At 34.6% G+C, this 16179-nt stretch overlaps 2 protein-coding genes across 3 annotated transcripts in view; one reads left to right on the top strand and one right to left on the bottom strand.

The window, feature by feature from the left end:
* Window positions 1-871, top strand: part of LOC137390734 (extracellular matrix organizing protein FRAS1-like) — a 43476-nt gene extending 42605 nt beyond the window's left edge. The window contains exon 44 of the mRNA XM_068077060.1: window positions 163-871. Coding sequence (XP_067933161.1) covers window positions 163-633 — 471 coding nt within the window. The 3' untranslated portion in view covers window positions 634-871. The remainder of the gene's footprint in view (window positions 1-162) is intronic.
* Window positions 872-2646: 1775 nt separating this feature from the next.
* LOC137402809 (amidase-like) lies at window positions 2647-15909 on the bottom strand. 2 transcript variants are annotated; one of them, XM_068089319.1, is made up of 12 exons: window positions 15787-15909; window positions 14108-14206; window positions 13905-14031; window positions 12117-12289; window positions 10956-11225; window positions 10006-10151; window positions 7748-7904; window positions 5608-5726; window positions 4468-4540; window positions 3756-3902; window positions 3474-3577; window positions 2647-2912 (listed from the first exon to the last, which is right to left on the bottom strand). In XM_068089319.1, exons 1-12 carry the CDS (start codon window positions 15806-15808, stop codon window positions 2805-2807), a joined length of 1545 nt encoding a protein of 514 aa, XP_067945420.1. In that variant the 5' UTR covers window positions 15809-15909; the 3' UTR covers window positions 2647-2804. The 2 variants fall into 2 exon arrangements, with proteins under 2 accessions (XP_067945420.1, XP_067945428.1); XM_068089327.1 differs by lacking the exons at window positions 14108-14206; window positions 15787-15909 and having other exon boundaries at window positions 12117-12278; window positions 13895-13994.
* Between the last annotated feature and the right edge of the window lie 270 nt (window positions 15910-16179).

The raw sequence follows: 16179 nt of genomic DNA, 5'->3' as shown, positions 1-16179 counted from the left end.
AAGATAATATAATTTTGATAGATGAAAGATCAAGCCAACTGCATTGCAAATTTACCATCATTTCTGTAATTGTGAACAAAAGCGATTATTATTATTTGTATGAACTTATGTTTACCAAATTATGCTTGTATTGATATAAACTTCAAGTATTTATATTTACAGACAACATCTGGACAGCAATGGTATGTTCATGTTCTGTATAGAATCGGTACGCCCAAATCATTGCCCTTTAGCAGAAAACGCCGAGCCGTCATTGACGATCACAAAGTGGGAACAAATCTTATAATGCTCAACCTTGACCTCTCGAACAGCGATAAAGCTTCAGGAGATACAGTCAAGTCTGATAACAGCGAGGTGTTAATAGAGGAGTACCCGGCAGAGAGAGTCGTGACTAAATACGTTACAAGTACTACAGTCATTATAGTGCTAGTAGCTGTTATTTTACTAGTAATCATCTGTAGCGTGGCTCTAGTTTTTTACGTACGACGAACTGCCAATAGAAGACCAGATCATATTCAGTACACGCTGCCATCACATCAGCACTCCGAGGGTATAGTCACATCCCCTCCCCCTAGTTATGGCCAGTTACAAAATGGTTTACTCGCTCATAAAGCCGTTGGTACAGCTGTGTGATGCGGATATAGACTCGCAGTTTTATCATTTTGTAAGATTATGTAAATATCTAAATAAATTTTATATAACTTGAGAAATATAGATGGTGTAGAAATGTCGCTATGAAGATTTTAAATGATTGATTGCTCCTAAAATTATTATTGTGAAGGAATATTGATTTTTGTTGCTATTTATTGGAGACTCAGGATGTGCCTTGAAATTATTTTTTATATACATATACATTAGAATTCTGGTTTGATCATGAGAATACATGTCTGCATTATAAATTCATCTGTGTGTTTGTATTTGTATACTTGATGTGGATAAATCGATACATCAATGAGGAGGTTATCCAATAACCTGCAATAACCAACCAATAAAATCATGCAACTATAGACAACAAAGATAGACATTAACACCAGTAAAAGCCAATACAATTTTAAAAAATAAAAAGTATTTATTCACCCGAATAAATACAGATATAATGTACACTTAGATGAAGCTGTTATTCAACTTGAAGTCAGTATTGGAATCTCAAGGTCATGTATAGGATGTGGTTTGGGAATGAGTAACCATATCAGGCTCTTGTCATGATTCAATGCTTCATCACATTACAATAACATCATTTAGCTCTCTGAGTAGGTGATGAAGAAGAGTAAGTACATATTTGTGTTTGGTGTTAGGATGACTTACAGTATCAGGACTTACAGTAGCATTTACAATCTTTTAAATTCTACTGTAGGAAATAATGTGAAGCCATTCTAAACATACAGTCTGTTGAAAAAGATGTGTAAATCAATAACATGTATTAATAAAACTCCATTACATCAATGATATACAGCCCCCACAAGGATAGGCGACGGGCATCATGCGGGCGGGGCCTAATGAACACGCTCTGTTGGGATGAACCCGAACACGGCTCCCAAACAAACAAATACGCTGAATAAAGCCCCTTGTAAATTTACAAATATTATGAACAATAGCAGTTATTTTACTGATCTGTTGGTTTCATTTTGTTGTCAAATAAATATAGTTGCCAAATATTGTTACCATTATGATCAGTCAGTTGCCATTCACAAGCATTCACGATATTAGTAGTCGAAATCGTAAAATAGCCCAAATTCGGTTTTATATTTAGATTTTGAGTATGAAAACTACACTCCACAGCTTTGCCTGCTGTCCCATCTTGTTGGCCAGGTAAAACAATGTGACAACGATGAAAGACTTTGTTATTTTATATTAGGAGTGGCCAAATATTAATCAAAAACTAGGAAAAAAAGGCTGTTGTTCGGGTGATTTTGGGTAAATTATATTCAATTTTAAGCATATACTACGACACCTACTTACTTCAAAATTAGTAAAAGTAGGTAATTTGAAATGTTTCATGTTCCATGGATCGATTTTTTAAGTTGGGTGTTACCCCTACATTGTAGAAATTCAAGGTTTGCTATTGTGAACCACGGAGCCTACTGACTGAATAAGCTAATGACATGATAACAGTGAGTAGTGTTTTCCAAAGCCTAACGAGGCAACGCGACCGCCCCGCGAGAACTGTGTTAGCTCCGAAACCCAGACTAGCACAATCCTAACAGAGCGCGATCATAAAACCCCGCCCTCGCCTATCCTTGGGGGGCTGTATATCATTGATTACATCAACATTCAGTGAAACATAGAAAATTGCTACTCATCAACACAACAGTGTGCCGGTTTGTTATCATTGACAAAATTAATTTAATGTTATAAATTTTTTGACAATAACTATTAATATTATGTAATGATATGTATTATTCGCAAACAAAAGACCTTAATTTGTGGGTGAAGTTCTTGCTGGCTTGATATCTTAAGATTTTCGGTCAAGGGGTTTCTCAGACGAGGCCGGTGAACTGAGTATTTACCCGCATCAGACTATATAGCATATGTTCCCATTACTAAATAACTGAATCTGTTGACAGCCAAAGTTCTACTACTAACCCTGTTTGTGGTGTCTTAAAAACGAGTACAATGCAGTGTTTGTTACAAGGTAACCAGAGAAAATACGGCAAACAAACACTTTATTTATTACAGACAACTATTAAAAATATTGATTTACTAACATGAAAAAATTAAAGCAGAGTTTTGAATTATTTTCAAATGCAGTCCCACAAATTGTTATTCATAGAATAAGTTGCTAGATTGACATGCCTGCAGACTATCTACTGCTTCAGAAGCTGCTCTATCCCAAATGCTGCATCCAGTAGCTTGTCATCTTCAAAGTGTTTACCCGTGATCATCAAACCAACAGGCATTTTGTTGCTGCCCTTCTACAGAATATAATAGAACTAATATTAACACCCAGTACAGTAACTTTTTTGTCTCATGTCTAATTTGTTTAAAACAGCATGGACCAGTGATAATAAAGTTCACATCTACCTCTCCATCTACAGTAGACGCTGTTATAACCTAAAGCTGCTATAACATAAATTCAACTGAAAATAAAGAATTTAAGTAGAGTCTTTGCTTTGTATTACATAAGAAATTCTACATAAAGTGTCAAGAAATTCTCAATTCGATTTCAGTAATGAGAGTTCCATAACTGGCTTAAAATGTATCATTTTTTTGCTTGCCGCATTTGGGAGAGAAAACGGCATATTATTATATTTTTTACTCTATTTTAGACACAAAGTTGTTTTTCTTTTCTTTTTCTATCAACCCTTGCCATAGAAAAAAAATTAAGAAAGTCGATTTTAATTGACGTTGAAGGTGTGAACTCTCCCTAAGGCGCATGTACAATTGATTGTGTTGTATCACCTATCAACAAACTTTATCCACTGTAACTACTAGTTTAGATTGTACGAGGAGACAATAACAAGTTTTAGACTTACATCTTCAGGCATAGCCATGCCAACATTGAGAGACAGAGAAGGGTGGCCAGTAAGGTTGAACAGTTGTGTATTTTTAAGATTTCCACACGCGTTCTTTACAAATTCTGCAATGGTAGACAAGATTATAAAAAATTATAACTGCCTCAAGGTGTAAGCAAGAATCCCAAAAGCACAGTGAACTTTACTCGTATGTCCGTAAGCTATTAGGAAGGCTAATTGCATGTGGAGCATATGCAATGTGATGTTAACAATAAAAAAACCAAAAATCATTCATAAGCTTACCTTTCAAGGTCATATCAGGCTTAGGCAGTTTAGGGGCGACGTATGGTATGGTTGGCATGATGAGAGCATCGTATGTCTCAAGAACATCATCGTAAGCCTTTCTGATAGTCGATCTCATATTCATAGCCCTGGCCACTATCTGTGCACCTGTGTGAGTATACAGCACTGTACTTACCAACTAAGACACTACATTATGTAGAGTGGTTCAGTCAGAAAACTGATTGTTGTATTGACTTGTGATGTACGCTTGTCTGTGATACAACCAGATGTACCTAACAAATACTCTAGAAACATTTGTGATGCGAGTCGACTGAAGCTTTAGTGCATTTTGTTTGTTGAACCTAAATAAGTAAAGGAATATTTAGAGAAATGCAAAAATTTAATAAAATAGCCAGTGCTAGCTCTGCTAGCAGCATATCAAGAACATAACTCTATTATTCATCTAATATTGGGCAAACAACTTTAACCACAGCTTGATGCTAGTTACTCAAGGTTTTAAGCTGCAATGATCAGCACAGTCTCGGCTTCCTGTGGAATGAAAGGCTCGGGTCATTTGTTTTCACCAAAAACTATTTTAAACACAATATTGCTCATAATACGTATACTGTTTATACTTCACTTCAAGAAAAAGAACCAAACTTTAAGGAAACTACTATTTCAACCTCTATTTCTCATCTGGATCATTCTTCACGTGCTTCAGGTGATTTCTTACCATCTTTTCGCTGCAAATACTCTCCAAAGAGGGTAACAGCTTTCGTTACGGGCTGCATATCACGTACTTGACTCTGAAAGTAAATGAATGCACTCCTCGTAGAATGGTCCAAAGCTGAGTTTCAGGTTCTACAGTCTTAATTGGGTGCTTTTAAAAACATGAAAAAATAGCATAGTTGCAGTTTGATTGGGCAAAATCCAGCCCGTAGCAGCTCAAATGGCAGCAGGTTATTTGTTATCTCTCTAGATAACTAGACAATAACACTTGTAGAGGTGATGAACTTAAGAAGTCATAGTTTATCATATAGCCCATAGCATAGACATGCAGTCATCCATGTTCCAAGCTGGTCAAAAATACAAGATTAAATAGTTTAACTTTTCAGCTTTGCTTCTCATCGGAGTTGAAATGCTAAAAATGGGAACAACAGAAAGCTGTCTAGCCGATTACATAATTTCAACAGCAACTCCAAGCTAAATATCTTGTAACCATGAGAACGAAAAATAAAAAAACAGAAATGAGCAGTTTCTCACACAAAAATATTTTATTGCTTGTCAGGTGGAATGTGTATGTCTATGGGGGAGAAGACTAGCGACATATATATTGGGGCAATGAATCAATTTATTAATTATGGAATAATACCAAAAATTTTGTAATGCTGAGACTTGGGATATTCATCAGATAGGAGTGATGAATATCCCCAGAAAAATAAGGAGTACATGTATTGCAAACATACCTTACAAGATGAGGGCATGTATTAAAAACATACCTTAAAAGATACGGGGAGCACATGTATTGTAAACATGTGCTCAAGTATTGCAAACATATGGGAAGCAGTACTTACTGGACTCTCTGGAATAGATATTTTTTCTGATTTCTTTTGCTTAGACAACCACGTTTTCTTCATTAACAATCTCATATGTTAACTCAGGCTTGAATAGCCATGCTACTGCGCATATGGGCCCTCATTGCCCCTTACTTTTTCTATCATCTTGTTATGTTATGATTTAATGTTAATAAAACAAACAAACGTACCTTAAAAGATATGGAGTACATGTATTGCAAACATGCCTTAAAAGATATGGAGTACATGTATTGCAAACATACCTTGAAAGATATGGAGTACATGTATTGCAAACATACCTTAAAAGCGTGTTTCATAGCTGAGACTTGATAGAAGTCGTTGTACCCCGATGCTTGCCCATTATTCCGTATCATATTATCATACTCGGAAGCCATTAACACAGTAAAAACCGGTCGACCTGTAGATAGTCATTCGTAGAACTGTTATGCAATTCACATGGTCTAGTTACCCTGTGTTGTTGGCATCGAAGATAAGTTATATAAAAAAAGTAGAAGCAATTTTTCATGAGATGCATATTTTAAAATAGAGACTAAATTATCAGCTAGTAATAAAACGTAGAGTTGTCATAACCTGACACGTGATAAATAAACAACATTAATTGAAAACAATTCACACCAACAATCCAATAGCATGTTTTCCATAGAAGGAAAAGCTCTGTATGTTCCAACATACCGAGTCATTTTTTCTACTTGGCATAGCTTCTCAAAAACTGTACTGCCATAAGAAAATGCAAGCAGATTTACTCATGGGTAAAAATCTGTACAACAAATTTTTATATTTCAAATAGAAGCCGTTCTTATTGCAGTAATTGTCTACTCCTGAAAGAAAACTATCAAAACGTTGAATGAATCACCGTTGCAGCTTCTTTTGGTGCATGAGAACTTTATATAGTAGTTATGAGTCATTTTTGTTAGGCTGAGACATTCCTTTCTCCATCCATAACTACCTCGATATCAACTGCATGTCTTATAATATATACTGGATGCATGCCTTGTACAAGTTTAACACTATCCTGTTAAGTAAGAACATGAACTGGCATCACAGGCCAGATATACAGCAAATACTCCAAAAAATATAACCAGAAGGCATTTCCAGTCAGAAGGCGACATGAATCTATAGCATAGTTGAGACTTGAGAGACAAGCTAGGTACATATTTATAATTTCCTAATTGGTGAGCTTGGTTACACTAATCCTTGTCAAAGTGTTTGCACTTAGTTACAGTTTGAGAAAAATTCAAAGCGCAATACTTTTCTACTGCAGAAACACTACCAGTTCATCAACGAATGGGACAGTATTATTTTATATTTGTAGCACTTTGTATGTTTATCTGCATGTTTGTATTTCTTTACAAACCTATATTCTCTAACACCATAAAAGTTGTCAAAATTAGCTGTATGCAGGTTAACAATAGTATTTATTATAGTAGCATTAAACTAATGCATGCAGACATCTGTGATGGCATTTTAGTGAATTAGAGATCTTGAGTGGAGCCATTAAAATGCAATCATTAGTTGAACATTTTAAGAATTCCACAATATATTTGCTGTTAATCAAATATTAAAAACTCCAATAGGACCACTGGTAAATATTAAAGTACTGGCTATATTTCTGGTAATTAATCAATGAGAGATGCATGTATAAAAATATTTCAATGTGATTTACAGTATACCTATAGAGCATGCCCACTTTCAATGTACAGACAACAGTTACAAGATAACAGTCACAGACAATATTTTGTGTTCTTTGAGTTACCATATTATCCATATTGAGTTATCATATTACACTCCAAAAGAGGAGACTCAGGTATATAACTAGAGATGCACGGTGCATCTAATCGTTTCTACTCTGAAACAACAGATACTATACCTAGACTGAGTGCTGCCTTGGCTTCCTATGGCACTTGTGACGAACAGAGCAGCATAACAAACCTACTAGGCATATCACAGGGGCTGCTTCAACAAATAGTTGGTAGGAAAGGAGTGTTGATACACCACACTCATTTATATACATAAATCTCAGTGTTTATCTTTTTGTTAAACTCTGTATCCAGTTATAGCAATAAAAATCTGCGCCGTACTGGATTTGAACTCGGGTCCCCGAGATCACCTGACGGCGAACTTGACCATTAAACTACACAGAATACAATGGATTCAATGGGCAAATAGTCATTACATTGGTTAAGATACTCACGCTTAAAGCGCTTGATGGGGTTAATAACTAGCACTGTTGACTGTTGAGCGTAATGCTTGTTACGCTGGCTAAATTTTTTACTAAAACATAATGCTTTAGTAAAGATTTTAATAAAGATCTAAATGTAGCTTTCCAAGTAAGTTACTCAGATTCATTAGGTAATTATTCTATTACTCGTGCAACGCCAGCCATTCATCTAGTTCTCTATAATAACACACATGACTTACCTTCCGAATGTAGAGGAATGCTAACTTCGTCTACGATAGCCCCAGCTTCCCTCATCTTACTCACAACATTATCAATCTCTGACTTTACGCCGTGCGTTACACCTTGAAACCCTTCTTTCACAGAAGCAAATCTCTTTCCAGATAAATCACCTTTTAGCTGCACCAAAATATGCCATAAAATACGAGATAACACGGATTTGGCCACTCTGATATTTGAGATTAATTGACATTATTTAAATCAACTAATAAATTCGCTATAACTGTTTAAACATTTTTGCATACAAAAGAAGTATACAACAAATTGTTTCACATCTCTCCATTTATTCAATTACGCAAAAGCAATGTATGAACGGTCATAAATTCACCACAACTTAATTCCTAACCGGTATAATATGTTCTATTTAGATTAAAATTTAAACATCGATATTTATATACATGTAGGTATATAAAACGACGAGTCGATGTGTCTGTTTATGTGATCTTTACACTGTATAGACCTCTCAACAGCTGCAGAGAATTGCTTGGAAATTAACGAATAAACTACTGATCTATCAGTAAAGTCTAAAATAATAAGTTTTTTTTTAAAAGATGGTATTAGCTATTTTATTAATATCTATTTATTAATAACTATTTTATTAGCACAGATATTAATTTTTTTACGTATTAAATATTGATTAAATTTTAATGAAATCAAAATGCAATTCATCAGAAAGAGTGATATCTGACAGTTACCATTTTCAACTCTTACCAATACGCTGAGTAACTGATTCAAACAGCATATTTTAAAATTAAGCTGAGCGCAAACTTTTCACTCTTGCCAATTTGCTGTTTCACAGAGTGCACAAATAGCAAATTTTAATATTTTGTGAACTCTACGAGATTTTAAAATATGCTCAAATTGTGAAAGTTATTTTATTTGTAAAATTGACTAGCTAAATTGTTTTTTCTTTTCATGTCTTGCTGTAATTGAAATTTTTACTGTTTTCAACCAAAAGATTAGAATTCTGTGTTTTGTGTTTCACAACATTATTTATTCAAGTTATAAAGTTAAATTTATGCAAGCATTTGGGGCTAGCAAATCATGAAAGTTCCTTGCCACTGCTGTGGATTACTTTTGTCTGCTAGTTTGGTATCTTTATAAAACTTATTTAACAGACTGGTTTAGACGTGTTACAAAGAATGCATTTGTTCCTTGTTATGGAAACTTTTTTACATTTTAATTTCAGCTGAAGAAAATGAAAGCCAATGTACAACAATTTTTCCCACCAAATACAGGTCAAATCAAAAAAAACTTTTTTGATTAAAAATTTTCTATACATGCGATGTATATTCATTTTACATATTAGCTACTATAGACCTTTGTTAATTTTTTGCCACTCTTCTTTTCCATGATTTTTTAAACTTTGTGAAACTCATTAAATATATTTAAAAAATGTTGCAAACTTTTTTTTCTGTAACCAGAATTTTCAATAGCCTCTTATTTAGGTGGTGGTTCATGCATCTAAAAAGATATAATTAATTAACCCCATAGTACAAGCACTGTGATTAACACTGCGATTAAACGCAGTGCATATGGCATCAATACATACAATATATATCACATGAAATAGATTGATATATAGACACATACAAAGGGAAAGGGGATTAAACGCAGTGCATATGGCATCAATACATACAATATATATCACATGAAATAGATTGATATATAGACACATACAAAGGGAAAGGGAATTAAACGCAGGGCATATGGCATTAATACATATAATATATATCACATTAAATAGATTGATACGTAGACAACGGGAAAGAAATAAAGAAAAAAATAGACAAAAACGAATATTTCACCTAAATACCCCTCATTGTAACTAGCAACCAGATGAGGATTCTGCATACAACCACTACTAGTTTCTGAATTCCTTGAACCTAGTCGCAGTGTTTATGCTCAAATTATGTTTCTAAATCAGCAAAGGATGTGCTGCATAATGCCAAGAATGCAAAAGGTAAAGCAAAAAACCAGAAGATAATGGCAATGTGCCAAAATCACCAAGAATAAAATGAAAATAGAAGTTAAAGCATGGACCTAAAATGTTTGATGAGAAGATGATTAAACTGAAAAATAAAAAAGTCTAGTCTTACTTTTAAGTCACAATATAAAAGAAGTACCTGTGTAAATCTGTCAGACATGACAAGTTATTGCTGGCTGAAAGTGGGACACACATCAAGGCAAGGTGGTCCAAAGAGCACTAACTTTAACATACCAGCTGACTATACTGAATTTTGGCTAAATCAGGTCGTTGCCTATGATCTCTTCCATCATCAAATCCGGCTATGACCTCTAAGAGAAGTGCTACATCTGTCACAGTACTAGCCATTGGTCCAATGTGATCCACGGCAGGCATCATACCTAAGGTGGTACCATCAATAAACAGTTTCATATCAAAAACATGCTGGCATGTACATGTATACGCAGAATTTGGAAGCTTTACTTATTATCAACACACGAAACAACAACAAACATTTTACTATAGCATTTTCACAAGCTAGATAGCAAATGATGGACCAGAAGATCAAATTCAACCTCAACACGTAGAAAGTAAACTAACAACATGACCAGCATATACATGCAGTAGCCCGCTCATAAGCTATGCAGCTGGGATGAGCATTTTCATTCACACTACTGTAAATTGTTGGAATTAAGGCTAAACAGAGATGAGATGCCTGACCAGCCACCATTACCCCACCGTTACCCCACTATTAAAAGACAACCTATCTCGAGCGTATATTTGTACTAGGATCTTTATGACTAACTAAACTTACAATAGTACTATTGTACTATTAGTACAATAGTACTATTGTACTATTAGTAAGTGCAAATAGTACTATTAGTACTATTGTACTAATAGTACTATTAGTACAATAGTACTATTAGTACAATAGTACTATTGTACTATTAGTAAGTGCAAATAGTACTATTAGTACTATTGTACTAATAGTACTATTAGTAAGTGCAAATAGTACAATAGTACTATTGTACTAATAGTACTAATAGTACAATAGTACAGGTACATAAATGTCTATCGATAGTAAAATTGTGCAGTTATCCGCGTTCCATGTATTTGATGCTTGAAAAATATAAGAAAATTATTACTTTAAAACGTATTTAATATTATAAGTTTGATGAACTACTTGTGCAAGGTTATTAGCTCACCAAGAGATCCAGTAACCGGAACAAGTCCCCATGTTGGTTTCAAGCCAACACAACCAGTCCAGCAGCTTGGCAAGCGTATCGAGCCGCCTTGGTCCCCTCCAAGAGCCATGTCAACTTCACCGGTGGCAACAAGCACAGCACTCCCAGAACTAGAGCCACCGGCAGATCTGCTGGTGTCATGAGGGTTTCTGACTGGACCACTCAGACTGGTGAAGCTGCTTCCGGAAAAACACTGACTCTCGCAGGTAGATTTGCCAATGATTGTGCCACCTACAATATACGACATCTTACGGGATACTGAAGACATCACTTGCAATTTTAACAGGTGTGCAAAATTATGGCAACCCCCCTAAACAACATGACATATGTTATGATGTTACATTTAAGGTTGCTGTTTTGATATGTCATATGTCCCTAATTTGTGAGCGGTTCAATTATGAAATTGAAACTACATAATTCAATTCTATTGTTGTCGATCAACAAAAATCTAACACATGTCTATAGTTAGCGCCAAACTATAAATATAAGGATAGCGTTAAAGGTTTTTGGTTTTTACTCAAGTAAGGGAAAAATGGAAACAGAAAAATTTGTACAGATCTAAAAAAGGTCATTGGGATTAGAAAATCAAGACAGGTTTACTGTGGATTATGAGATTAGGGCTCAGTTTAGCTCGTGACTCTTTGTAGGAACAAAAACGATTTTCTTGAATAGAGTACACCATATGCTTTAAAATGATGGATAGATTCATGCGCTTAAAGCAAAGATGAGTTGTGACATCATAAGACCTATCAAACAATAAAGAGCATGTTGGCTGCCGCAATGTCACAATAACAATATATAATAAAATTAATCTATAGCGAAATAATACTGGCAGCAAACACGCTGCTCGTTTCAGGAATTCTAAGCAAAGAGAAATAATTTGAGACTATTCATCAACCTGTGTTCATTAGCTTATTTTAAGGTACTTTTGCTGTACAAATTGACATAGGTAAGTAGCCCAGCTGTTGCTATTTACCTTACAACAGCTGGGCTATTTATGTAGCTGTTGCAAGGTAAGATGGTGTGTTTGCTTGCAGGTAAGATGGTGGTGACTAAAGAATGATTTGAAGATCTTAGTCATGATTAACATGTGTGGAAGTGCCACACGTGCACTAAGCTCACCTTCTTGCAAGATTCTGGTTACAACAGTAGCGTCAAACTCTGGTGTGTATCCACTCCAGACTTTCGATCCGTTTTGTAGTGGTGTTCCAGCAATGAATATGTTGTCTTTAATGGCAATTCTTTTACCGCTGAGTAACCCTGCTGGTTCACCTTTTATATGAACTGTGCTTGCCCTGGACAAACATATAGTCAGTAAAAAATGGCACCTTGCATCATGATAAGTTCTCGCACACAGCAGACTAATAGAAGATCAATACCAGATGGTCGATTATGACAAAAATATTTTTTATTGTTTTACAAGACACTTGTATATCACTTCAATCTTTCACTGAAATCAGTTTTCATATATTCATAAAACAATATATGAAATTTAAAATACCTATTAAAATAAATAAATTTATTGAAAAACCCGAAATGTGGCACAAATAAAACTAACGATAAGCTGTTCTGGGCACATGTTTATGTGAACCTAAAGAGGTTGGTTAGAATTTCTCATTTTGTAAAAATATCTGACAGATTCAGTCAAATAATATTCGTGTTAAAACGTTAAAGTACGACATACGCTAAAACCTATTACCTGTTGTATCACCTGTTAGTATAAACTACATATGAATAGTTCTTGTTAAATTCTGCTCTCTAGGTTCTGGTCTCTCAACACGACTAGAGGTAAATGGTGGACAATCCACCAGGCTATATAGTATTGGCACACTCTATCGTATCATTAGTATCCTTACAATAACTTTCTTTAAATGCAATAATATTATTAGTATTATTGACATAGACTGATGGCTTGGAACTGCTCAAACTTCTTATGAATTATTGTAATAAAAATTCATTGAAAGACAGCAACCATTGCATATTACATGATAAGCCGAGATACATAAAATATACTTAAATTACTTTCAATAGTGCAAATAAATAGTGAGGAAGAAAATAAATATTATATTACCAATACATAATAATAACATAATAACTATAAAAAAAAACTGAAACTCTAGGCACATGATTATAAAATGATAGAACTAAAGAATTTAGTTCCAATCTTATAAAATAACTAAATGAATATCCGGCGTTGCCCATGTTATAAAAGAGTCTTTGCGCAAGAAACTTATGAGTTCATGGAAATATGTGTATAAAAAAGGTCACTGTTGCAGCAAAAGCTCGTTGTATTCAAAGTTTTGATGATGGTACTAGTACCTTTAGATACTGGTACAACGGTAAAAATGAGATATCGAACATTCTTTGTCTGACTAAACGGAGAGAATGTAGAAGCAATTCCTACAACAGATAATTTAAGTGTCCACGTAAGGTAATATTAATTAATAGTTAATTAGTTAATTAATTAAAGGTAATATTAATTAATAATAAAAAGTGCACACTTAGCGTGCGCAATCCAAAAGGGATATACAGTAAATGATAAGTGCCATGGGAATGGTAAGTGCCATGGAAATGGTAAGTGCCATGGGAATGGTAAGTGCCATGGGAATGGTAAGCGCCATGGGAATGGTAAGAAATGCTTAGCCTAATGGTTCGCCCGTTTGTTAGTAAACTTGCGATTGCATTCTTCGTAAATTGATATCCAGTACAAAAGCATTTTTTCGTTGTTACAACTTTATGGCTATAACTGGACAAACGAGCAACAGACGACAAACAAACATTGAAATTTATATAGATTGTGCTTAAGAAAATATGCTAAACCGTAAAGAAGGTAACTTAGCACGTCTTAGCTTTAGCAAATAAGCGATACATCTATGGGCACGCATAGACACGGCCCTCACTCCTACCCACCATGCATTGTAAGTATTGGTTTTAGTTGGAGGCTTAACTCCTGGAATCCTAGGGTACAGCACAGGTATTGTCTCCTCGTCAATATTCTGTATCCGGTCGCAGTTAGCTAGAGCTTCATTCAGCCAATCTAAGAAATATTTGATGAGTTCAAAGCTGATGGTTGAATAGGGAGGTGATAGCGCACCCCCATACTAGAGTCATACCTCGATATTCCTCAAGTTCCTCCTCTCCAATACCTAGCCTCAAATCTTCACATATGTTCTCAACATCTTCCTCCGTTGCGGGTTCCACCAGATGCGTATCTACAAGCAGAATATCAAAGATTTTTACAGACTCTCAGAAAATTGATTAATAGAATCTTATGTGAATGTAGTAAGGTATGTGATAATGAGATGCATGCTAACATAGTAAGGTATGTGATAACTAGATACATGCTAACATAGTAAGGCATGTGATAACTAGATACATGCTAACATAGTAAGGCATGTGATAACTAGATACACGGTAACATAGTAAGGCATGTGATAACTAGATACATGTTAACATAGTAAGGTATGTGATAACTAGATACATGCTAACATAGTAAGGCATGTGATAACTAGATACATGCTAACATAGTAAGGCATGTGATAACTAGATACATGTTAACATAGTAAGGTATGTGATAACTAGATACATGCTAACATAGTAAGGCATGTGATAACTAGATACATGCTAACATAGTAAGGCATGTGATAACTAGATACATGTTAACATAGTAAGGTATGTGATAATGAGATACATGATAACATAGTAAGGAATATGATAACTAGATACATGATAACATAGTAAGGCATGTGATAACGAGATACATGCTAACATAGTAAGGTATGTGATCACGAGATACATGTTAACATAGTAAGGTATGTGATAACTAGATACATGCTAACATAGTAAATCATGTGATAACTAGATACATGTTAACATAGTAAGGTATGTGATAACTAGATACATGCTAACATAGTAAGGAATGTGATAACTAGATACATGCTAACATAGTAAGGTATGTGATAACTAGATACACGATAACATAGTAAGGTATGTGATAACTAGATATATGCTAACATAGTAAGGTATGTGATAACTAGATACATGTTAACATAGTAAGGTATGTGATAATGAGATACATGATAACATAGTAAGGAATATGATAACTAGATACATGATAACATAGTAAGGCATGTGATAACGAGATACATGCTAACATAGTAAGGTATGTGATCACGAGATACCCGACTTGTCTGGGGTAAACTAGTTTGATTCAGTTGAATGTACTTCAATTGCTGTTGTGGCAACTATTACAATGTTGAATTTCGTAACGAAATTGTTTTTACATCTTTCTATAGAATGCATGTGGTGCTTGCATATACCAACCCTATATTTTCAAAAATATTAATGCCAAGAGAAATCATTCTTTCAGGACAACATGCTTTGTTTGTGACTATAAATTGGCATGGTTAACAACAAGCATGAGCCTCATAAAGGTCTACTTGATTTTTTTTAATCTTTTCAATAAGCCACTTTTAATAAAGCCAAATAGAAAAAACAAATCTACCATTTATCCATCATTTATTCTTTCAAACATTTAAATGCAGAGTCATATTTTTGAGTGCTCCCGAACTGCAGCGTTAATAAAACTAAATAACCAAACTTTTATTAAATTGCCTTCAAAGAAAGGTCACAAGTCGAGGATAGCATCAGAATGTAAATCACTTCTCAAATATAAGTAGATACAAAATATTTGTCGAATACATCTTAGCTGAATATTTATTAAAATTAGCTGTACGTTTATAAATATACTGCTAAATATAGCAGCCGTCACATTGAGTACTTGCATACTTACAGTAGTTGCTTGAGGTTGCCATTGCTAACTGTACTGAGTTAACCACCAATAGGTTGGTGCATGCGCTTCACCGCTCACAAAGTATATCAGCTCCTTACAACCAACTGGAATAAAGCCAAATGATAATGCAACAGAAAGCTTAACTCCACGAAGTTTACCTACAAATTAGAAAAGCTTTGTTCATTATAATCCGTCGCTCAATGTATGCATGCAACTCAGTCGATGTTTGACAAAAACAATTTCAGTATGGTCGATAATCTCGACAGACAGCCGCTGAAAATCTTACTGCTGTCACAAGCTAAATTAATACCAACAACTATTGCACAATTGTTGGAGGCTGCTAAAGAATTTACAGGGGGCTTTGATTTGTCTCCTAGTTTTCATTATACACAG

The sequence above is a fragment of the Watersipora subatra genome, chromosome 1 (genome assembly GCF_963576615.1).
Source record: "Watersipora subatra chromosome 1, tzWatSuba1.1, whole genome shotgun sequence".
Classification (NCBI taxonomy): domain Eukaryota; kingdom Metazoa; phylum Bryozoa; class Gymnolaemata; order Cheilostomatida; family Watersiporidae; genus Watersipora; species Watersipora subatra.
This window is presented reverse-complemented; position numbering and strand designations above follow the sequence as displayed.

Excerpts from the sequence above, each read along its gene's own strand:
- LOC137402809 (XM_068089319.1), bottom strand. The coding sequence starts at position 15,808 with ATGGCAACCTCAAGCAACTACT. Across the intron at positions 14,207-15,786 it reads GGCAACCTCAAGCAACTACT|ATACGCATCTGGTGGAACCC; the intron begins GTAAGTATGCAA and ends TTCTGCTTGTAG. Across the intron at positions 11,226-12,116 it reads AACCAGAATCTTGCAAGAAG|GTGGCACAATCATTGGCAAA; the intron begins GTGAGCTTAGTG and ends CGTATATTGTAG.